Source organism: Canis lupus, chromosome 8 (genome assembly GCF_048164855.1).
Source record: "Canis lupus baileyi chromosome 8, mCanLup2.hap1, whole genome shotgun sequence".
In the NCBI taxonomy this organism is placed as follows: domain Eukaryota; kingdom Metazoa; phylum Chordata; class Mammalia; order Carnivora; family Canidae; genus Canis; species Canis lupus.
The window spans coordinates 68,796,164-68,814,997 of NC_132845.1; the positions used below are offsets into that span (position 1 = coordinate 68,796,164).

Consider the following 18,834-nt stretch of genomic DNA (forward strand, 5'->3'; position numbering starts at 1 on the left):
GTGACCTAAAGCATCGGAACCCAAGGGACAAGACTTTGGTTGCTGCTTCTGAGAGGATGCTGCATTTCCTATGGCAGTGTCTGCGTCCTTATCAGTCTTGCCAAGCATTTCTGGAAGGCTCCAAGGCCTCGGCCAGATGTAGGCCCACCTCAGTGCTGGCTGATCCTAGGCAGCTGTTGGGGCTGCCTAGGGCCAGGACCCCTGCCACCACAGGGCCCCACCCCTGTGCTGGACTCCCTCAATTTCAGCCACCCCACCTTACTGGCCTTTTACTTCATAGGTGGCTTCTACATGCTCCTGGACCCCAAGAATGCAAAACCAAGGCAGAAATCTGTCCTCCTGAGCCCCCTGAGACATTCCTCTGGCTGTATGAGCCTGTCCTTCCACTACATCCTCCGTGGCCAGTCACCTGGTGCAGCCCTCATCATCTACGCTGCCATCTTGGGTGAGACTGGCAGTTGCTGGCTTTACATTGACCTGAGGCTCATCTCCCAGGGTTGGGTTGACAGGAAAATATGGGACATTCCTCAGGGTCTAGGGAAATCTAGGATATACACAAGATTATTCCATGGAGTGGCATCAGGGAGCCAGGTCAGTGGCTTCTGGGAAAGCAGATACAAGTGCCAGGAGAGTGAGAGAGAAGGATGTGCTTGCATTTGGGAGAGGAGAATACACTTCCAGATATTCCCTTTACTATTCATCTTCCAAGTACAGGTTTGAAGTCACTTTGCAGTCCCCTAAATGAGTCAATTCTCTCTGGGATTCCTTCCATTGCAGGCAGCATCCGGAAACACACTCTCTTCTCAGGACAACCTGGACCCAACTGGCAGCCTGCTTCCGTCAATTACACAGGCCAGGGACAAATTCAGGTACAGAGGAGCAGGAGGTCAGGACTCCTTGCACATGGTAGGCACCTCTGATACTGAAATGGATTGAGGGTCTGGACACTGGGAGCAGGGTGCCTGCGTTCCTGAATAGAGTTAAAATTAGATGGGCGGGGGGGATTGGGTCATTTGGATTGGTTTTTCACTTCCAGCCCCCTTACTCTCTCTCTCTCCAGTTCACCGTGGTGGGTGTGTTTGGAGAGACCCCAGAGCCAGCTGTGGCAGTGGATGCAATCAGCATTGCTCCCTGTGGGGGTGAGAGCAAGGCCCTGGTAGGACCAGATTGCTGGTCTGGGGGTGGGACCGGGGAGCAACAGAGACCATGGCCCAAATTGCTCACATCTCTTGTTTTGATCTCCTAGAGGGCTTTCCTCAGTGTGACTTTGAAGATGATGCCCATCCCTTCTGTGACTGGGCCCAGGTATCAGGGGATGGCGGACACTGGACCCGAGGAAATAAAAATATCCACATCCGGGGTGCAGGCAATTTCGGAGGTGAGGAGGTTGAGGATCCCTCAAGCCGATGAATTACTGAATCTTCTCCCAGCTAGGGGGTTGGCTGGTGTAATTGATTGAACAAGACATTGTAGGTGGTGAAGATCAGCCAGCAGGTGTTTGCTGGGAAGCTGTCGTAGGGCCTGGGCCACGGAGATGACAGAAGTAAAGTAAATTGAAGATTCTCATGGCTGTGCGGTCACTGAAACCCCCAGAAAATGCAGGCATCTCACTTCACCGAGCCCAGGGCTTCAAAATCCATAGTCTCATTTTCGGTCAAGACGTTTCCTGGTGTAGCCAGCAAAGGAGTCTGGGCTGCTGGTTTGTTTCCCTTTCTTTCTGATCCTGCCTTCTTCAGTTAGAAGTCCAAAACAAGCAGGGAGGGGAAAAAAAAGAAAAACATGCTGTAAAGTGGGGAGTTTGGGTGTTTCTATCCAACTCTCTGGAAAGCACAGTGTTGAGAGAGAAGACAACACTGGACTGTCCTGTGGAGGTTTGTCATCTTGCCCTTCTTTTGATTCCTGTCTTTTTTTCCCCTGAAGGTCCCTATATTTATGTGGAGGCTAACAAGTTCTCTGTGGCAGGCCAGTCTTTCAGACTGGTGAGTCGGCCCTTCTGTGCCCCGGGCGCGATCTGTGTGGAGTTTGCCTACCACATGTATGGCCTTGGAGAGGGCACTAAGCTCAGTCTCCTGCTGGAGAGTCCTGCGGGCAGTGCCCCATCTACTCTCTGGCACCGCACTGGGTCTCAGAGTCCCAACTGGCTGAACGCCTCTGTCACCATCCCGTTGGGGCATCAACAGCCCATGCAGGTGAGAGGCAGAGAGAGTGGCCCTGTCAGTGTCTGTTTGGAACATGGTGAGGGGGCGCTAATGCTTGGGTACCATGAGGGCTGAGAAGGTGGGCCTCTGGAAAGGGAGCCAAGCAGAGAGGGTATCTGACTCCTCAGAATCAGTGGGGGCAGAGTGGGATTCTGGGGCCAGAACAAGCTGACCTTCTGTCAGAGAACAGACTGTCCAGGAGAGTCCCTGCGCTGCCAGGGATTCACTTGCATTTTCATCTTCTCTGTCCCTCATTACCTTCAGCTGATACTTGAGGCCATCCGGGGTACCAACACTGCCTTTGTTGTTGCTGTGGGGTTTATCTTGATCAATCACGGGACTTGTCGAGGTAAGACAAAACCCAAGGCCCCAGAAAGAGGGCCAGACTCTGAGATGACCATCTCTTAGACTGTTGAAAATCAAGTTCTCTCTCATGCTTGAGCTTTGACACAGCTTTGTGTTCCATGTTCTGCCCACCTCTGTCTTCCTGGTCTTACCAGGATGCTTGCTTAAGTGAATGTGACTTTGATGCCATGAATTTCTGTGGTTGGATCCACAACCCCTTACCTAGTAGATGGCAATCCTGAAGGGAGGACCGACATCCTGTTCGTGTTATGTATCCTGTATCTGGCACAATGCCTGGCATATATTAGGAGCAGTGTTTGTTGAGTATTTGTTAAGTGAGTGAAGATTGTGGTTGGAAGTAGGAGAGGTGTGAATAAGTTACCCATGAGCCACTCTTAATTCGAAGTGAGTGAAGAGGGTGATGGTATGATTTTGACTAAACTCCAGGGTTTTGTTTTTCTTTGCAGGAACAGTGCCAACAGTGTTTCCTTCCAAATCTCCAGTTTCCACCCTTGGCCCTTCTGAAATCCCTGTCTCCACAGGAAAACCTGTGACTACCACGGAAAAACCTATGGCCCCCACAGAAAAGCACACTGTCCCCAGTGAAATAGCCATTGTCCCCACAGAAAAACCCATGGCCCCCTCCGGAAAAACTATGGTGCCCACAGAAAAACACACTATCCCCAGGGAAATAACCACTGTTCCTACAGAAAAATCCATAGCCCTCACAGAAAAACACACTGTCCCCAGTGAAATAGCCATTGTCCTCACAGAAAAACCTATGGCTCCCACAGAAAAACCTATGGCCCATACAGGAAAACACACTGTCCCCAGTGAAATAGCCTCTGTTCCCACAGAAAAACCCATGGCCCCCACAGAAAAACACACTTTCCCCAGTGAAATAGCTGCTGTTCCCACAAAACAACCCATGACTCCCACAAAAAAACATGCTGTCCCCAGTGAAATAGCTGCTGCTCCCACAAAAAAACCCATGGCCCCCACAGAAAAACACACTGTCCCCAGTGAAGTAGCTGCTGTTCCCACAGAAAAAAACATGGCCCCCACAGAAAAACACACCTTCCCAAGTGAAATAGCCACTGTCCCCACAAAAAAGCCTATGGTCCCCTCAGAAATGTTCACTGTCTCCTCAGAAAGACCCACCTTTCCCTCAGGAAAATCCACTGCCCTGACAGAGAAACTCACCATCTCCACAGAAAATCCTACCATGCCCACAGGAAAGCCCATTATTCCCACTGAAAAACCCAGTGTCCCCACTGAAGAGACCATTATCCCTTCTGAGGAGACCACTGTGCCCCCTGAAGAATCCACTATGCCCCCTGAAAAGTCCACTGTCCCGACTGAAGAGTCTGTTGTCCCTATTGAAGAGTCTACAATACCCTTTGAAGAGCCCACTATCTCCACAGAAGAGTCCACTGTCTCCACTGAAGAGTCCACAGGCCACCCTGAAAAGCCCAATATCCCCACTGAAGAGTCAGCTGTCCCCTTTGGAGAGTCCTCTATTTCCACAGAAAAGCCTACTGTCCATACCAAAAGGACCATCATCTCTACAGAAAAACCCACTATCCCCACAGAAAAGCCCACTGTCTGCCCCGAAAAGCCCATGGTCCTCACTGAAAGATCTACTGTTACCACAGAAAGACCTATAGTCCCCACAGAAAAACCCACCATCCCTACTGAAAGGACCACCATTCCCACAGCAAAACCCACCATTCCTGCTGAAAGGTTCACTATTCCTACAGAAAAACTCACTGTGCCCACAACAAAACCCACCATCTCCACTGAAAGTTCCACTGTCCCCACAGAAAACCCAACCATTCCTGCAGAAAAACCCACCATCCCTACTGAAAAAACCATGGTTTCCACTGAAAGGCCCACCATCCCTACAGAAAAACCCACCATCCTCACTGAAAAGACCACCATCCTTACAGAAAAACTCACTGTCCCTACAGAAAAAACCACCACCCCCACAGAAAATCCCACCATCCCCACTGAAAAGACCACCATTCCCACAGAAAACCTCACCATCCTCACAGAAAAACCCACTATCTCCACAGCAAAACCCACCATTCCCGCTGAAAGGTTCACAATCCCTACAGGTAAACTCACTGTCCCCACAACAAAACCCACCATCTCCACTGAAAGTTCCACTGTCCCCACAGAAAACCCAACTATCCCTGCAGAAAAACCCACCATCACCACTGAAAAAATCATGGTTTCCATGGAAAGGCCCACCATCCCTACGGAAAAACCCATCATCCCCACTGAAAAGACCACCATGCCCACAGAAAAACCCATTGTCCCTACAGAAAAACCCATCATCCCCACAGAAAAATCCACTGTCCCTACAGAAAAACCCACCATCCTCACAGAAAAACACACTGTCCCCACTGAAAAACTCACTATCCCCACTGAAAAACTCACCGTCCCCATTGAAAAACCCACTGTCCCCACTGAAAAGACCATGGTCCTCATGGAAAAGACTACCGTCCCCACAGAAAAACCCACAATCCCCACTGAAAAGACTACCATTCCCACTGAAAAGAGCATCCCCACAGAAAAACCCACTGTCCCTACTGAAAAGCCCATCATCCTCACAGAACAGCCCACCATCCCCACTGAAAAGCCCACCATCCCCACTGAAAAGATCACCATTCCCACAGAAAAACCCACCATCCCCACTGAAAGGACTACCATCCTCACAGAAAGACCCATCATCCCCACTGAAAAGACCTCCGTCCCCACAGAAAGACCGACCATCCCCACTGAAAAGACCTCTATCCCCACAGAAAGACCCACCATCCCCACTGAAAAGACGACCATCGCCACTGAAAGACCCACCATCACCACTGAAAAGACCTCTCTCCCCACAGAAAGACTCACCATCCTCACTGAAAAGACCTCCGTCCCCACAGAAAGACCGACCATCCCCACTGAAAAGACCTCTATCCCCACAAAGAGACCCACCATCCCCACTGAAAAGACCTCTATCCCCACAAAGAGACTCACCATCACCACTGAAAAGACCACCGTCCCCACTGAAAGACCCACCATCCCCACTGAAAAGACCACCATCCCCACAGAAAGGCCCACCATCCCCACTGAAAAGACCACCATCCCCACAGAAAGACCCACCATCCCCACTGAAAAGACCACCATCCCCACAGAAAGGCCCACCATCCCCACTGAAAAGACCTCTATCCCCACAGAAAGACCCACCATCCCCACTGAAAAGACCACCATGCCCACAGAAAAATCTACTGTCCCCACTGAAAGGCACACAGCTCCTACTACACCCCAGCTGAGTCCAACACTTGTACCAGTTGGGCCAACAGTCTTGGTGATGCCTTCTACTACTGCTCCAAGTACCTCTATGACCACTACAACCCCTAGGCCTACTCCAGGTATGTGATGGAGCACTGGACAAATGGCAGAAAGTAAGAGACTCTGAGTAGGAAAGAGAATAAGATAAATGTATGCTTCTAGCAGAAAACTGCAGTCCTAGAGGAGAGGTGAATGGGACATGGTAACTTTAGAAGAAATGAGGACCACCCTGACCAAGAGGGGAACAGAGCATAGGTTGTTGGGATGCAGGTTCTTGGGATCCAAGCCCTAGGCTTACAATGTCCTTTTTTAAAACAGAGATATAATTCGTATACCATAAAATCCGTCCTTCTAAAGTGTACAATTCAGTGATTTTTAATGCATTCATAAGATTGTGCAAACATTAGTTTCTAGTTCCTGAACATTTTTATCACCCCAAAGGAACCCCCTACCCATTAGCAGTCACTGAACATGCTCCTCAACCCCCACCATGCCCTGTCCCCGGGCAACCAGTAATCTACTTTCTATGTCTGTGAATTTGCTGGTTCTGGACATTGCGCACACGTAGAATGATGTCATGTGTGGTCTTTTGTGACTGGCTCCTTTCACCCAGTATCATGTTTTAAAGGTTCATTCATGTTGTAGAACTTCAAAAATTCATCCATATGTCAGATCTTCATTCCTTTTTATGGCTGAATCCTATGGATTTACTTCTTAGAGAACTTGAGTGTGGGAGTAGAGACAGAAAATCTCCCTGAACAAAGCAGTCGAGTGAAAAAAAAAAAAAACGAAAAAACAAAAAAACAAAGCAGTCGAGTGAAGGCTTGACGCAGGCTGTTTCCCTCTTAGCGAAGTGCCCCCCAAATGCCCACTACAATCCCTGTGCCTGCCCAGCATCCTGCGAGAGACCTAAGCCCAGCTGTGGGCCCCTTTGCAAACCCGGCTGTGTCTGCAATTTTGGCTTTTTGTTTCGTGAATCCAACTGCATCAGAGCCTCTTCCTGTAACTGCTTCTACAACAACAAATCCTATAAGGTAAGACCGCCGGGATGCCAAAGCCCCTAAGGGAGATTGCGAGTGGGTTCTGACCCCACCTGCTCCCCAAGGGAGATGAATTCCAATCCATAGGACAGTCCCAAGGGGCCAGCTCACAAGCAGCAGTTACACAATGGCAGAGTGATTCTTTGCAAATGTGGCTTTTTGTTGTCATCTCTGTTCATGCGATAAATATTTGCTAAGTACCCACTTTGGTCCAGCTAGGCTAGGCTGTACAGAAGCTGCCATCATCCCATAGTCCTGTGCTTTAGACAGCTGGGTGGTCCAAGGCCTTCATCTCTACCTTGAGGAAATCTGGGGGTCCCTGCATATACAGAGAGCCCTGGATGCTGGCTAGAGCTTCAGGCATGTTTAGGGCAGAACACAGCATTCCAGAATCTTCTTCCAAGGAAATTTGCAAATCCTATCAAAACAGAGGAGTTACTGTTCTTGTCTCCCCTAATTGGTGGCCCTCCTGGGAAGAATCAATGTAAGCAGAGGCTCTGAAGGGACACAGGATCTGGGCCCGCGCTGTCCAAAAAGAATAGCATGCAAGCCACACACATTATTTTAAATTTCCTAATAGCCACATTTTTTTAAAGTAAAAGGAAACAGGTTAAATTAATTCCAATGATCTACTCAATCTCAAATATTCTCATTTTTCCATGTAATGAATAGTTATTAATGAGATTGCTTACATTCTTTTTCTCCCCCCATATTAATTCTTTGAAATTCATTGTGTATTTAACATTGATGGCATATCTCAATTTAGACCAGCCACATTTCAAGAGCTCCATGGCCACATGTGTCTGGTGGCCACTATATGGTCGGAGCCACCCTAGAGTCAAGCGGATGGGAGATTTATATCTGAGCTCCAGCATTCACTTGCTGGATGATCTTGGGCCAGGTTCTTTCCCTCTTCAGATCTGTTTCTGGATCGACAGAATGTGCACATAATAATTTCTACCTACTTCATAAGTTTGTTGTGCAGATGAGATTAGATCCAAGTACTTAAGAAATGTTGTTATTATTAGCAAATTATGGTAAATATCATATGTAACCTATTAAAAGTGCATTAAACTATTTGCTAGTGTCCAGTGGCTCCTCTCAGCTCCAAATGTTCTTCCCATTGGTCATCTGAGTTCCTATTTGTCTCTTCGGGGGACCGCTTTCTCCCCCAACTCCCTTTGACCAGGCTCCTGGATGTCCCTGTGTCAGCATTAGGATTAGCTTCAGCCTCAGAAAGATCTATCACAACCATCAGCATTAGGCATCTATTGCCTGTCCCAGGAGACATGTTTGCATTTCTTATGTATTCATTTATGCATCTGATGAATGTTTCTTGAGTACTTTCAACCTTCCTGGAATTGGGGCCACCATGAATAGGACGTGGTCCATGCTCTCTTAATGCTCAGATCCTGGAGGACACTTTGGGTCTTGGGGCACTCTGATACAGCAAATGTTTCTTGAGAGCTCCTGCCAAGCACTGTTATGTGTTAAGGCTACAGTAGTGAATAAAGAGATATGGTCCCTCACATAGTGCTTGCAAATCCAAGAATCACAGAAATTAACATGAAAGTGCAATTGTGGTAATTCCTGGGAAGGAAGGGTACCTGGAGCTGTGAGGATGACCTAGTCAGGGGGGTCTGAGAAGTCTTCCCAAGAAGGTAGTGACCCTTGAGCTGAACTCTGCTGACTGCATAAGAATGACTTGGATAGGAGCAGAAAAGCATTCCAGGATGAGAGAGCAGTATGTGCAAATGTCCTGTGGTAGACAGGAATATCTAGTAGTGGGTGGGAAGAGGGAGAGTATGAGCAAGGTTAGGTCTGTAGGTGTGGTGGTGAAGGGGGAAGGGCCCCAAGGGCCATGGCGTAGTGACTCTGGATCCCCTGCTCCTAGCCTGGGGCAGAGTGGTTCAGCTCTAATTGCACAGAACGCTGCCACTGCAGGCCTGGCAGTCAGATAGAGTGCCACCTCGCTCGGTGTGGGACAAACACGGTGTGCCAGCTGAACAACGGCCAGTACGAATGCCAACCCTATGGTGAGACCCTCCCCTTATGCTACCCCTGCCTTCCAGCCTGTCAGAGTGGGGTTGACCCCCATGGTCCTCCCTCAACCAGAGGAACTGGGGCATGCCACTGGCTGGGTGAAGTGGCCACAGGGCCAGTCCCACCCAGTGGAGCTGCGGCAGTGGCTTCACTTCATGTGCTCCCTCCCCTCGGCAGGCACTGGCACCTGCGCTGTCTATGGAGACCCGCATCAAGTTACCTTTGATGGGAGGCACTTCAGCTTCTTGGGCAAATGTACCTACATCTTGGCCCAAACCTGTGGCAACTCAACAGGTAGGGCCCTGGAGATGCCTGGCCCCTGGCCCAGGGTCTAAGATCAGAACAGCTGAGCATGGGAGCTCAGTGGGTGGCAGGAAAAGGCCAGGGACAGATGGGAAGCACAAGACGGGAACAAGGCCTTCTATAAAGTAAGGGTTGACAGGGCTACCCCAGGCCACCCCAGAAGTAGGACACTTGCAGGACCAGACTACACAGTTTTAGTGAGGGTCTGCCCGAGATAATGGCAATAGAGGGAGAAAAGAACTATTACAAATGCCTAGCCGGGGAGGAAGTCCCAGTCCCTTGAGGGGAGACGAGTCTCAGCAGTCTCAGACTATCTTGGAAGAAGGCAGACAGTCACGCCCCACTCACTAGTGGGTCCCGTCCCCCCTCCAGAACTGCAGAGCCAGTGTCTCAGGGCCCCTTTATCCCTGCCATGCCAGGTGTGGGCACCACCCTCAGTGGATGCTCAGAAATGCTTGTTGAATGAGCCCCTGGGTGCTCTTCACCCCTCTCCCCATCCAGAGCCATTCTTCAGGGTGGCAGCTAAGAATGAGGATCGAGGACAGAAAGGCATGTCCTACCTGAGCAAAATCTACGTGACCCTGCCTGGGGTCACCATCACACTACTCAAGGGCAGGGAAACACTGGTGAGTCTCCATTTCTCTTCAGTCCCGCCAGCGCCTCCAGGCCTGGCAGTGGCCTGTCCCCATGGGCTGCCATGTCCTAGCCAGCGGCTGCAGCCTCCGACCTTCTCGGGGACGGCTTCCACAGCATCCCATCTATTACCAAGGATTACTGTGGGGCAGTGTCGTGCCTTCCAGCGTGGATGCAGGAATCTGCAGGGGAGTCCCCTTGACCCCCCCCCTTCTCATCTGTGTCTCGATCTTCTCCCTTGACCCACCTTCCAGGTTGGGGGTCGGCAAGTCACACTCCCCGCCATACCTTCTAAAGGCATCTTCCTGGCTTCAAGTGGCCGATTTGTGGAGTTGCAGACGTTTGGTTTGCGGGTGAGATGGGATGGTGACCAGCAGCTGTTTATGAATGTGCACAGGTGAGGGGTCCTTTCCCTCCCCTTCCCTTCCAGGTACTAACTCTCAAGCCCTGGGTAGGAAGCACTTAACTGACAGGCCTCCCTTTGGATGAGGAGACAGGAGGTCTTAGGGTAGTGTGATAATAGCAGGATATACACACAATGCTTTGGGAATGTGCTAGAAGGGTCTCGGGAGCTTTCTGAAGAGTGTTCAGTTGATGCCCATCAAGAAAGAATGGTTCCAGGGCTTCTGGGTGGCTCAGTGGTTGAGTGTCTGCCTTTGGCTCAGGTTGTGGTCCCACATAGGGCTCCTCACAGGGGACCTCTCCCTCTGCCTATGTCTCTGCTTCTCTCTGTGTATCTCTAATGAATACATAAAAAAAAAAAAAAAAAAAAAAAAAGTGTGGTTCCCCAGAGGAACAAGGAAAAGAATGTCTTTGTAGGTGGTGAGTGGCAGACAGCAAGGAACAAACAGGAATGTGAGAAGATGGGATGTGAGTGGAAGGGGATGAGGGGAGCAGTAAGGCTGGCTCCGGGGTGAGGGCTGGGAGGTCCTGGCACACTTGGCACCGGCAACCCCAACCCCCAGGTCTGCACCTGGTAATCCTCCGCCACCTGCCACCCGAGCCCCAGGCCCTGCCCTTCTCTGCCACGGTCCCTCGGCCGACTGGAGCCCCTTCTCTCCATCAATGCCTCCTCCTTTTCTCCCCACGGCCCCACAGCACCTACTCTAGGAAACTCTGTGGCTTCTGCGGCAACTACGATGGGGACAGTGGCAACGACAACTGGAAGCCAGATGGCACGCCAGCACTGAACGCAGAGGAGCTGGGCAACAGCTGGCGGATGGCGGAGGACGAGGACAAGGAGTGAGGACACCCCCAGCCTGCTTCTGCCCTCCTGCTCCTCTCCTTTCTGAGAACCATGCACCCGGTTGGCATCACCCTGCTTCTTCTTTCTCCTCTCCTGCATGCTCCCCACCTCTGTCCTTCTTTTCCCTGCTCCCCTTCGGGCCAAGTTCACAGACTTCGCACCACCACGCCCTGTCCCACCTCTGCCGCTCCAGGGTGACACCAAGCAGCCTACCACCTGGGGGCCCCGGGCCCAGGTTTTCCCTCCTCCTTTGGGACTTGGGGTTCGGATACTGTCCGCCAGGGGCTGCAGAGAGCAAGAGCCGCTGCGACCCCGCTGGGTGGGGGCTGGGCCCCATGGAGGCGAGCCTCGAGGGCATCTGGGGCCGGTCCCTTCTAGGTGTCCCAAGAACACGACAAATCCTTCGTCTTGCAACTCGGGTTTTCTGAACAGTCTGTCGGGACTCCTGTACTGTGGACGGCTCACGGACACCCACGGAGCCTTTGAGTATGAGGGGGCTGGGTTAGGGCTGTGGGAGGGGGTCACTGGGTGCCTGGGCTCGGTCCTTCTGACCTGGCCTCCCTCCCCTCAGGGCCTGTCTGCCTCACCTCAAGACCTCTCGGTTCTTCAAGAACTGCATTCTTGACGGGTGCAAATCCGAGGGGCTGCAGTCAAGGCTGTGTCTCCACATGGCAGTCCTGACCGAGATCTGCCAGGAGGCTGGCTACCCAGTGAAGCCCTGGAGGGAACCCCAGTTCTGCCGTGAGTTGTGCAGAGCAGCCAGGCCTCTTCCTTGATGCACAGATGCGAGCATAGGGCTGGCATCTTGGGTGTTAGGACAGGGCGGCGGTGGGTGCTGGTTGAACCTCTCTGCTTCCACATGTGCACAGGGAAAGCTACAGTCAGAAATATTCACCAATGGGGCACCTGGTGGGGGTCAGTCGGTGAAGGGGCTGCCTTTGGCTCAGGTCAGGCTCCCTGCCTGGGGGGAGGGACGGGGGGGTCTGCTTCTCCCTGTCCCCCTCCCTTTACTCATTCTTTCTCTCTATTCTCTCTCTCCCTCAAATAAAAAAGAAAAACGGGGATCCCTGGGTGGCTCAGTGGTTTAGCTCGTGCCTTCAGCCCAGGGTGTGATCCTGGAGTCCCAGGATCGAGTCCTGCATCAGGTTCCCTGCATCAGGCTCCCTGCATGGAGCCTGCTTCTCCCTCTGCCTATGTCTCTGCCTCTCTGTGTGTGTGTGTGTGTGTGTGTGTGTGTGTGTGTGTGTGTGTCTCATGAATAAATAAATAAAATCTTTAAAAAAAAAAAAAAAGAAAGAAAATCCACTGAGGAAAAATCACCGTCCCTTGCAAACTCGGAAAGCCCTCCCAGCCCTTGAGGCTATGCAGAGCAATGCACGTCTGTGTATGCAAGTGCCCAAATTGTTGTCCTCTGCATGCAGGACACACAGACTCCTGTCGTGAGTGGGTGCAACATGACTGCCTCGTGGTGCCCCCTACAGCCTCCTTCGGGAAGCTTGCTATAGGGCAAGGACATGCCCTTGATCAAGGCCCCATGGGTGCATTCCCCTGCTGTCACCCTGACTGCTTGTTTTGGGAGTGTCTATACAGCAGCTGAGACGCTTGGATCTGTCTGCATCCTGGGACCTGCCTCTTGGTAGCCTCCTGTAGGCCACTCTCCAGGGCCAGCGGGGAAGCTGAGCTCCTTGTTCCCATTTTTCCCAGTCACTCCCTGCTTCTCAGGATTGGTCAGAAGCCTCTAGCTGTGGGCCCTCTGAAAGCTGTCCTCTCAACAGACCTCGACTCATCCCCTTTTCCCTGTCCTGCCCTCTGCTCTTCTCACCTCTGTTTCCTCCCCCACCAGCTCTGACCTGCCCACCCAACAGCAGGTACACTGTGTGTGCCAGGCCTTGCCCTGCCACCTGCCATTCCGGGTTCTTCGGCATGTCCTGCCAGGAACGGTGTGTGGAGGGCTGCGAGTGCAACCTGGGCTTCGTCCTCAACGGCCTCCAGTGTGTCCTCCCATCCCAGTGTGGGTGCCTCGAGCCCACAATGGGCTACCTCAAGGTGAGCCTCTGGGACTCCACCATGCCACCTCTGGTTCTGAAGTCTGGGGAAGCCTGGGTGCAGGATGGAAGGTGGGGAGCTGAGGCATGGAGGGCTGTGGGTAGCGGCTCTCCGACTCGGATCTGATTCCCCATTTCTTTCTTCAGCTCTAGTGCTTTTCCCACAGAATGGGATGGAGTCCCAGCAGCTTGTCTCCACGCTGCCAGCAGATCTGAGACCCCTGGCTCTTTCCTCTTCATGCACCTGAGTCATTTTTCCAGAGTTTCTGGTCCTCTGGGCTCAGGCACTTCTCTGTGTTATCTGTGCAAACACAAACATCTTTCCAAACACCATGTCTTCCTGGGCCATGAGCCCCTTTCTTTGCTGAATGACTTTGGCCCCAGCCTGGGCCCCTGTCCGCACACTACCTCAGAGGTGGTACTTGGAGCCAGACTCTCATCTGTGGTGCTTCTCTCTTCCTTCTTTGCCTGCCCCTCACCCTGTCCCCGGGAATGGCACTGGTGTCCGTCACAGCCCTTGGTCTGGCTCCAACCTGGCCCACTGAACACTCTATCCTCGCCTTGCTCTCCTGTCAATGTTACCTTCTCTGCAGCCCCTTTGTCTCTGCACTGCCTCCCAGCCACCATGGCTCTTGGAATCCTTCATCTGCTCTGAGGCGCTATTCAAATGCCGCAGCCTCCTTGAAGCCTTCCTGATTAGTTAAGTCAAAAGGCATCCCTCTAAACTTCTGTAGCAAGTGCTTATTGTTCGTGTTAATGGCGGGAAAGCCTCCTTGCCACCCCCCACCCCTGCCATTGTCTTCTTTGGGTGCATATTGTATTGGAGTACCTGATGTTTTAGTTTACCTGTTTACTGCCCTAATCCCCCTGCCCTCCATTGTGAGCTGTTAGGGCAGGAACATTGTCCATTTAGTTCATTCTGGAATCCCTAACACCTAGTGCAGGTAGATAAATATCTGTTGAAATAGGGAAGGAACAAACAAATGAATAAGTAAGTGAATGCCAGACTTTGGAACTAAACCTGGAGCTTCAGGATGACCGGAATGACTCCCCTGCCAGCAAGCTGGGAGTGGCTGTGGGTCAGCAGTCAGACTTGAGAATGACCTCTTAACCTTCCCTCCTTCTGTCTGCCAGGTAGGGGAGCAGTGGTTCAAGCCAGGCTGCAGAGAGCTCTGTGCCTGTGAGGGCAAGAATAGAATTCACTGCCGACACTGGAAGTGCCAGTCCCAGGAGGTCTGTGCTCAGTACAATGGTACCTATGGCTGTCATGCCCGAGGTAAGCACCCAGGTGGAAGGTGAGCCGGGGAATGGGGTGGGGGTGGTGGTGCCCATGTGGGCTTGAGCAAGGTCATGGTTCTGCCCCAAAGCAGGCACCCCAGAATGCTGGGGCTTCACGGGAGGCTGGAAGCCTTTGGCCCAAGCCAAAGCAGCCTCTTCATGGACCCAGAGAGGTTGGGGCAGTCCCTGTCCTTGACCTTTCCAGGTCAGGCCAACCACATGGATGAGTCGTGGATCCCGTTCCAACATGGACTCACCAGGATGGCAGCTCAGGGTTGGGAGTGCTCTCTGAATTCCATATCCTCCACCCCAGAGTCTGCCACCTGCGCTGTCTCGGGGGACCCCCACTACTTGACGTTTGACGGAGCCCTACACCACTTCATGGGCACCTGTGCCTATATCCTGACCCAGCCTTGCCAGCCTACGCCCCTAGAGAACTTCACGGTGAGCACCACCAGTGAGTTTCGCAGTGGAAACTTAGAGGCCTCCTACGTCAGAGCTGTCAATGTGCAGGTCTTCAACCTGAAAATCTCACTGATCAAAGGCTACAAGGTCATGGTATGTGCCTCTGCCCACCTCCCCGGGCCCCCTACCCCCAGCCTGCTCAGAGTCTGTCTCTCTCCCTCCTTCTGGGGCTCCTAGAGACTCTGGGAATAGCCCACAGCAGACCCAGTCCCAATTTTGGAGATACTTCACCATCCCTGTCTGCTCCCTAGTCCTGGCCCCGTTGTCCTTGTCCCAAGCAAGCCTTTCAATACCGCGTCTTCCCTGCCTGTGTAGCTGAATGGTCGCCGGGTGGCCCTGCCTCTGTGGCCTGCACAAGGCCGGGTGAGCATAAGGCCCAGTGGCTCCTTTATCCTCCTCTACACGGACTTTGGGCTTCAAGTACGTTATGACGGAAACCACCTGGTTGAAGTGACTGTGCCCTCCTCATATGCTGGCCAGCTCTGCGGGTTGTGTGGTGAGTTCCCTGGGCATCTGCAGGCCAAGAGGGGACAATGGGTACCTCAGTGGTTGAGTGTCTGCCTTCAGCTCAGGTCATGATCCTGGGGTCCTGGGGTCGAGTCCCACATCGGGCTCCCCGCAGGGAGCCTTCTTCTCCCTCTCCCTATGTCTCTGCCTCTCTCCATGTCTGTCATGAATAAATAAATAAAATATTTAAAAAAAGATGGGGACAATGGGCAAGAGTCTGTCCTGGTCCTGTACATCCACACATTTAATTAGGTGTCCTCAGGGCTTGTCTGCCCAGCAATTGTTTGAGGGTGCTGTGCGTGAGGGTAGGTGTTAAGGGAAGCCAAGGTGAAGAGAAAGAAAGGATAAACCTTGGTCTGTTGAGTGAAGAATTCAAAGCGGCTGACTCTTCTGGGAGGAAGTTGGTGATCCTGGGGTGGGTCTAGTGGCAGGGTGCCTCAGTGGCCTCAAAATGACCCCTCCTCCAGGCAACTACAACAACAATAGCCTGGATGACAATCTGCTCCCCAACAAAAGGCCCGTGTCTGGCTCTGCCTACCTGGGGGCCGCCTGGAAGTTACCTGAGTACTCTGAACCAGGGTGAGCTGGGAATGCGGGGAGCCCGACCTGGGGAGGAGTCTCAGCAGGCAGCCTGGGTTGAGAAGAGGGTCCTTTGTCTGCCCCTGATCTCTCTGAGCCTGGAATGGACCAAAGGTTTTTCCCACCTCCTCTACCCCGGCTAGCTCCTATGATTACTGATCTATCTCTTTGGAAATTCTATCCAGAGAGCTGACCTTGTTCTTTCCCACTGCATCTCTGCCCTTCCTACCTAAGGGAGCATTTTCTTCTCTTCTCCTGTCTTTATTCCCCTCCCACTTTCATGCTTCACGTTTTGCTTCAGTTTTGGGGTGAAGTTTTCCCCAATGCTAAATTCCTATCCTTTCCTCTCTCCTCATGTAGGTGCTTTGTGAGGGGTGCCAAGCCCTTCAGATGCCACAGTGCCAGTGAAGCAAACAGGTGGCGAAAGGGTTGTGATATCTTAAGGAGCTATAGGGGTAAGTTACATCTCCAGTGAGCCGCTTTTTCCTTCCCTTGGTGGGAGAGGAGGGGGACCGCTCAGAGAGGGAGGAAGGATGAGACACATAATAGACACAAGGTCAGGAGGAAGGCAAACGAGAGGGAAAGCAGAGGCGGTGTTCATCTCAGGAACTCTGATGGATGGGTCGTTATTTTGCATTTCAGACAGCGGGTTCTTGATAATTACAGGACTTTTAAAATGTATTTTGAGAAAGAGAGAGAGAGAGAGAGAGAGCAGGGGGAGAGCAGAGGGGTGGGAGGGGCAAGAGGAAGAATCTCAAGCAGACTCTGTGCTGAGCACAGAGCTCAATGTGGAGCTCGATCTCACAAACCCTGAGACTCTGATCTGAGCTGAAATCAAGAGTTGGGTGCTCCACCGACTGAACCGAACCCCCCGGTGCCCCAATAATTATGAAGTTTGATTGAAATGGATGTTGAGGGGCACCTGGATGGCTCAGCGGTTGAGCATGTGCCTTCAGCTCAAGTTGTGATCCCGGGGTCCTGGGATCAAGTTCTGCATCAGGCTCCCTGCAGGGAACCTGCTTCTCCCTCTGCCTATGTCTCCACCTCTCTCTCCGTGTCGCTCATGAATAAATAAATAAAATATTTTTTACAAATGAAAAAAGAAAACAAATAGTTGCATGGTTCTATTCCTTTCCAAGACAACACTCGGTATGTTGTTTTATCCTCCAGGACCCTTTTCCCAGTGCCACAGCATGGTGTCTCCCCAGTCCAGCTTCGTCAGCTGTGTGTATGGTCAGTGTGTGACCAAGGGCGACCCCCTGACCCTGTGCCGCTCCCTACAGGCCTATGCATCCCTGTGTGCCCACGCTGGCCAGGCCCTCAGCTGGCGGAATAGCACCTTCTGCCGTGAGTGACCCCACCACCTGCTCTTGGAGCTGGGAAGAGGCCACCAGATCCCTCTCTCTCTCCCTCTCCTTAGAGTCTGCCTCTCTGTTCTCCCTTCACAGCCTGCTCTCAGCCCCCAAAGGGCACCCTCCTCCTTTGCCCTCTTTCCTCCAAGGCCAACCCTCCTCTTCAACCCGTTTGCCTGCCCTGGGAGCCTCCTCCTTCTGACTCTCTCTTCATCAAGACCTTCTACCCTTGTTTGGTTACTGCCTCCTTCCCATCTGACCTGAGCCAACTCTGTTCCCTTCCTTACTCTCTTTTCCAGGAACTTTTTTTTAATTGTGCTAAAATATACATAACATAAAATTCCCCATTTTGATAATTTTTAAGTATCCAGTTCTGTGGCATAAAGTACATTCACATTGTTGTGCAACCAGGACCACCATCCATCTACAGAAATTTTTCATCATCCCCAACTGAAACTCTGCACTCGTTAAACACTAAGTCTCTGTCCTACCTTCCCCAGCCCCAGCACCCACATTCTCTGTGGTTATTCTGTCTCCGTGAATTGAACTCTGTGGACCCAACATAAGTGAAATCATACAGGATTTCTCTTTTGGGGACTGGCTTGTTTCACCTAGCATGTCTTCAAGGTTCATCCATGTTGGAGCATGTGCCACAATGTCTTTTTTAAGGCTGAATAACATTCCACAGTGTGGATAGACCTCATTTTGTTGATCTGTTCATCTGATAAACATTCCCAGAACTCTTGATGCCCCAAGATCGGGGGGCCGGAAATCACTGCCCTTTCTAACACTGGTTTCTTCCTAGCTCTGAAGTGCCCTTCTGGCAGCAACTATAGCCACTGTGCCAACCCCTGCCCTGCCACCTGCCTCAGCCTGAACACCCCAAGAGACTGCTCAGCAGTGCTGCCCTGTACCGAGGGCTGTGAGTGCCAGAAAGGCCACATCCTGAGTGGAACCTCCTGTGTGCCCCTCAGCCAGTGTGGCTGTGTTGACCAGGAGGGTTACTACCACCTGGTGAGGGGCCAGAGTGCGACTCCACATGTTTGGGGGCAGGAGGGCTCAGAGCCTGTGAAGAGTTAGTGTGGACCAGCGAGCTCTAGGGGCTGAGCAGCAAGTCTAGAAGTCAAAAGGTTGAGAAAGGCTAGGGATGCAAGCAAGCAGTCAAGAGTAGCAAGCCTGGAGGGGTGGGTGGGGCGGGGCAGGCGTCCTGGAGGAAGTGGTGGGTCAGGGCGGGGGGGTGGGGGGGTTTCTGTCCAACTCTGGTTTCCAAACTTCTATTGGCTCTGCTGATGCCCCCACCCCACAGGTCGGAGAGAGCTGGTACACAGACAACTTCTGCTCCAGGCTCTGCACCTGCTCCACTCACAACGTCATCTCCTGCCAGCAGACCACCTGCAAGACTGGCCAGTTGTGCCGGCCAGTGGATGGGTTGCTGCGCTGCCGAGCTTTGGGTATGAG

General features: G+C 52.1%; 1 protein-coding gene across 1 annotated transcript in view; it reads left to right on the forward strand.

Annotated features, from left to right (window-relative positions):
- ZAN (zonadhesin) overlaps positions 1 to 18,834 on the forward strand; it is a 38,927-nt gene that overhangs the window by 6,711 nt on the left and 13,382 nt on the right. The window contains exons 8-31 of the mRNA XM_072837281.1: positions 281 to 445; positions 778 to 869; positions 1,061 to 1,139; positions 1,247 to 1,378; positions 1,921 to 2,189; positions 2,463 to 2,547; positions 3,011 to 5,965; positions 6,735 to 6,919; positions 8,820 to 8,961; positions 9,146 to 9,262; positions 9,773 to 9,897; positions 10,159 to 10,301; positions 11,003 to 11,146; positions 11,529 to 11,636; positions 11,722 to 11,891; positions 12,994 to 13,196; positions 14,330 to 14,471; positions 14,787 to 15,031; positions 15,254 to 15,434; positions 15,913 to 16,024; positions 16,385 to 16,479; positions 17,195 to 17,371; positions 18,182 to 18,390; positions 18,683 to 18,827. Coding sequence (XP_072693382.1) covers positions 281 to 445; positions 778 to 869; positions 1,061 to 1,139; positions 1,247 to 1,378; positions 1,921 to 2,189; positions 2,463 to 2,547; positions 3,011 to 5,965; positions 6,735 to 6,919; positions 8,820 to 8,961; positions 9,146 to 9,262; positions 9,773 to 9,897; positions 10,159 to 10,301; positions 11,003 to 11,146; positions 11,529 to 11,636; positions 11,722 to 11,891; positions 12,994 to 13,196; positions 14,330 to 14,471; positions 14,787 to 15,031; positions 15,254 to 15,434; positions 15,913 to 16,024; positions 16,385 to 16,479; positions 17,195 to 17,371; positions 18,182 to 18,390; positions 18,683 to 18,827 — 6,420 coding nt within the window. The remainder of the gene's footprint in view (positions 1 to 280; positions 446 to 777; positions 870 to 1,060; positions 1,140 to 1,246; positions 1,379 to 1,920; positions 2,190 to 2,462; positions 2,548 to 3,010; positions 5,966 to 6,734; positions 6,920 to 8,819; positions 8,962 to 9,145; positions 9,263 to 9,772; positions 9,898 to 10,158; positions 10,302 to 11,002; positions 11,147 to 11,528; positions 11,637 to 11,721; positions 11,892 to 12,993; positions 13,197 to 14,329; positions 14,472 to 14,786; positions 15,032 to 15,253; positions 15,435 to 15,912; positions 16,025 to 16,384; positions 16,480 to 17,194; positions 17,372 to 18,181; positions 18,391 to 18,682; positions 18,828 to 18,834) is intronic.